This window comes from Coffea eugenioides, chromosome 8 (genome assembly GCF_003713205.1).
Source record: "Coffea eugenioides isolate CCC68of chromosome 8, Ceug_1.0, whole genome shotgun sequence".
In the NCBI taxonomy this organism is placed as follows: Eukaryota; Viridiplantae; Streptophyta; class Magnoliopsida; order Gentianales; family Rubiaceae; genus Coffea; species Coffea eugenioides.
In genome coordinates this window covers 12,724,348-12,728,834 of record NC_040042.1, presented here as the reverse complement: position 1 = coordinate 12,728,834, position 4,487 = coordinate 12,724,348, and the positions used below count along the sequence as shown (strand labels likewise).

The window sequence follows — 4,487 nt, the reverse complement described above, 5'->3', positions numbered from 1 at the left end:
CCAATTTTGTGGTCATTCTTCGGAGCCCACACTTCAGATTATGAGTGATCAATGGGCAATTGGATGAAGCTCCCCACCTGTTCGATCAAATGCCTAGGCGTCATGAATCATTTTTTCCGTAGGTTTTTCTTGCCTTTGTTTTCCCGCAGTTTTCTAAGCCCATTATTCTGTCATTCAGATTTATTGTGACTCCTTTCTGAAATCTGTTCTCAAATTATAGCTGTCATAGCCTTTAACTGTGATGGTTGGTTGATACTCACTTATATAATGATGTGCAGCAGATTAGTCAATTGAGTTGAATGATGAAGTTGATGATGTTGTCTACTTAGCTAATCTCTGTGTTGTTTCTATAATTCTTACATATAGTTAAGTGCGATCTGCCATGCCAAAGAGGTTTTAGAGGAAAACGGGACATGATTGTTTTGGTGAGGACATGCTTGAGCCAAGGGAAACTGATATACCAGCTTTGTTTCTGGTCTTTGTTGTGCTTCCCCTGGTTACATATATCTTGCTAGGAAAATGGAGCAAGTCAACGAAAAAAAAGAGGGTTAGCTTGCTTACTCAACAGGCAGCTGAAGAATCTCTTGGAGTTGAAGCAATGACTGCTACTACTGTTGTCCCTGTGTTATGCTTGCCAAACAATTCAGAAAGTTTCTCTGTGCAGGATGCTTTGGTCAAAGTACAACTCGTTGTAAACGGTGCAAGTCTGTTTGGTACTGGTATGATCTTAGTGTTGGTTTTGAGCACATTTGCAAGTAATTTGTATCTGCATATACTGTAAGAATATAAAACTGCGGTTAATTGCGGTATTCTATAATTCTTACTGAACAAGTTTTGCTAGAATGCATAACAAAATTACAGTGATTTAAAATAAAGGATTTGGAAAGATATATCTAATTGTTCTTAGTTTTATTCCTAAAAAATGTATCTAGCTGTTCTCTTCTGAGGCTTAAGAGTAATTGTTATGAGTCTAGTAAGTCTGAAAGAAGCATCATTTTCTGATTTGTCCCTACTGATCTGTGATGTTTACTTAACAAATGGTTATGAAACAGAAATTAATCGAACAAAGGATGCTGGCCCTTCACAAGGAAGTAATGGGGTTACTGGCATGGGAATTATGAAGATGATTGGCTTCATGAAGCCTTCAAAACTTGAGAGACTAGAGACTTCAGAAGTAAATTCTGACCAGCATAAGAAAGTTAAGGTCTGAATTATAGGAGCAGTTCTATTATCATTTAAACAGATAGAGCAAAAATATTAAATAGGAGTAATGCATCTGTTTGAAACATTTCAGCAAAGATTTTGTTTGCCAGTTCTTAAGCTGCTTGATTGATGAATCTAAATGATGTATTCTGGGGGTAGTCATTCATGAAAGTTTATGGATATATTTTTTTCTTTTATTTCACAGATGCTATTTCCGTATGAAGATTTTGTGAAGTTCTTTCAGTATGAAGTTTTCAACATGTCTCCAAGAGGTCTTATAAATTGTGGAAACAGGTATTTCTTCAAAATTTTTCCTGCTTTTCTTGTGCTTTTACATATCAATAGATCTAGAAAAATTTTATAGATATAGGAAATGTACAGACTCTTAATGCAATAATGTACTGAAACAAATTTCATAGGGTTTTTTATTATTTGTCAAGTATATTCAAGATTTCTTTCATTTTACTGTGCAGTTGTTATGCCAATGCTGTATTGCAGTGTCTGACCAGCACAAAGCCTCTCCTTGTGTTTCTGCTTCAAAGATTGCATTCTAGAGCTTGTTACGATTGGTTTGATTTACAATGTCTTGCTTTTGCATTCTAGAGACTTCAGAAGTAAATTCTGCTTCAGAGATTGCATTCTAGAGCATGTTACGATTGGTTTGATTTACAATGTCTTGCTTTTGCATTCTAGAGACTTCAGAAGTAAATTCTGCTTCAGAGATTGCATTCTAGGGGTTCATGTTATTTCGATCTACTACTATTACTGAATAAGGGGTTGGCATGCTTCTCTTCAGTGTTCGCGTGTTTTAAGCATATATTGTTGCAGTATCTTTGAGAGGAAATAAATAGACTAGAGCTATGCAGACTCAAGTTAATTGTGTGTGCGATCGTCAGCCTTTTGCTTTGATTGTAAGATGATAAGTGAAATCCCAAATACCTGGGAAGGTGTTGTGGATATTCCCCTTGCCTGATTAAGTGTAGCTAAGACGTTATTTCATGTCAAAGTTGAAAATTATTGGCTTTGGTCTCCATGGCTTGCTTTTGTGGCTTTAAAACATAACATTACGGTTTGATTCCGCAATTCTAGTTCATTATGTCTTGCACGTCAATATAAATTTTGTATAGCAATTTTTTCATTCTAGTTCATTTTCTCTACGACTTTTAGCACTATTTGAATTTTGGCAGCATAATCATCAATTTCATTGTGCTCAAACCTCAGAAAGAGGAAAACAAAATATGGAATGATGTGTATAAAAATCTATGATCCCTCTTCTACAAGGGAACAGAAAGAAAATAGTAGATAGATTCCGAGGTGTATAAATGTATAACTTCACACCATCCAAGATTTTTGCACTGATCATTCATCTTTAGCAACTTGTTGATCACTATCATCATTATTTCCCAGTTCTTGTGCCTACAAAAAACAAATGCTAAGTTAGCAAATGTATTGAATTATAAGTGTAACTTATCAAACTAATATATGCAGACAAACTCTTCACAGTGCATACAGTGCATTATTCTTGATCCCATATACATATACCAACCCTAAATACATCAAATTTGGATGATCTGATTATGAAAAGCAGAAAAAGGTTATTGTCAGCAGTTTTTTCGTTCGGTAGATCAACTTGCACCAGATTATCAAAGTCATCTTTTATAGAATTGTTCACTCCACTTGACTTTTCTACATGTAAAATATAAAAACATCCCTACATTTCATTTTAATCACAGTTTGATAGCAAGGGAGTGATAGTGAACTCCATGAAGGATGAATATTTTTGTCTAGCTCAAATAATAAAAAATGTCAACGGAAGTGCCAATAATAACTCCTAATTTCATATCCAGAATAATAACTCCTGATTATGAAGGATGAATATAAGATTAAGTAATTAATCAAGATTTTTTTTTACTTGGACAAAACTCATTGACGCTACTAGTGTGCTATTGAACTTGAAGACATCAAATCATAGCCTTGGTAGAAGTTAGGGTCTAACGTCTACCCAAAAAATAAGAAATAGAAGACCACCCTTCATTATAAAAATAGCTATAAACTTGTAAAAGTATAATACTAGAAAAAATTAATATAAATAAGAAACATTAGTTCTCGTCCACCAACTTGTTTCGACATCAGTTCAATCGATTGTTTTGGTGTAATTCCGCAACTTCGGGCCATATCTATTTCAGCTTCGTGTGCCATTGTCACGTGTCTATGAGATCTGAATAAATGAGTTTTGCTTGGAGTTGATAGCTCATGATTATGTTCAGCAACAAATTGCACAACACGGTATTTTCCACCTTGTCTACAGCTAATTTTCATCCTTGCACTACAATCACATCTTGTTTCTGGACGAGGACACTTAACAATCATATTGCGTTTGTCTTTTGGCTTTTTTCCTTCACGAGAGTAGCAAAAAACCCTGTCCAACATCAAATCACTATTTTTGTCTTTATGTCCCTTACTCAATCGAGTTCCAAAACCAGATGCTTTAGTATATTTTTGATAAAAATTTTTGGCTGCTATTTCAGTATCGAATTCCATGCCAAGTTTCGGGACCAAGTCATCTGGTATAGCCAAAGGAAGAAAAATTTGATTTCCTAGATTGCCATCAGTAATACAAAGAGGTAAGGTATTATCATTTATTTCCTGCAAGTCAACATCTCCTAAGTCCAATTTATGACATGATTAGACTTCATGAGTTGGCAAATAATTCTCCATATTCCCCTAAAACCCAACAAATGACCTGTATCATGGACCACAGGAAATGAAAAGCAGAAAGAAATTTGCATGCTAGTCACTGCAAGATGCATTACACGAAGAATTGTTAAGGACATAATTAAATACTATAGAGTGATGATTTAGTGTATAAAAGTTAAGGACATAATTGTCTAATAATAGTATAGGGTGTGAATTTAGTATGCAGGGATGTGGATTTAGCCCATCCCACTTACTTATTATGCATACCCTATAAGTCTGTATACATATTTTTTTACTATTGAAATCAAATTACCGAATACAAATACATAATTTGTTACCCCCTTTGGTGATTCTATATTTAATATTCTTCTTATTAACCAAATTCTTAATTTGTTTTTGTAATAGTTAAAAGCCTGGATAGATATTTTCTCCTTTGTCATTAAATAAATTACCATCTATAAATAAATAATTCATGTCTTCGGTTCAGACTACGAAAAAGCATTTCAGATTATAGTCTAATTTGTGCTTGACAGATTTTTCCTTCATAAAGTGGAATACTTTTGTCCATTTACTGTGTATATAACCTT

The 4,487-nt window shown here is 34.1% G+C and overlaps 1 protein-coding gene across 1 annotated transcript; it reads left to right on the top strand.

Moving 5' to 3' along the window:
- The first annotated feature begins 433 nt into the window (after positions 1-433).
- On the top strand, positions 434-1,806 carry LOC113780280 (ubiquitin carboxyl-terminal hydrolase 15-like). Its single transcript, XM_027326095.1, has 4 exons — positions 434-719; positions 1,053-1,204; positions 1,409-1,497; positions 1,677-1,806. Exons 1-4 carry the CDS (start codon positions 434-436, stop codon positions 1,804-1,806), a joined length of 657 nt encoding a protein of 218 aa, XP_027181896.1.
- Positions 1,807-4,487: the final 2,681 nt, after the last annotated feature.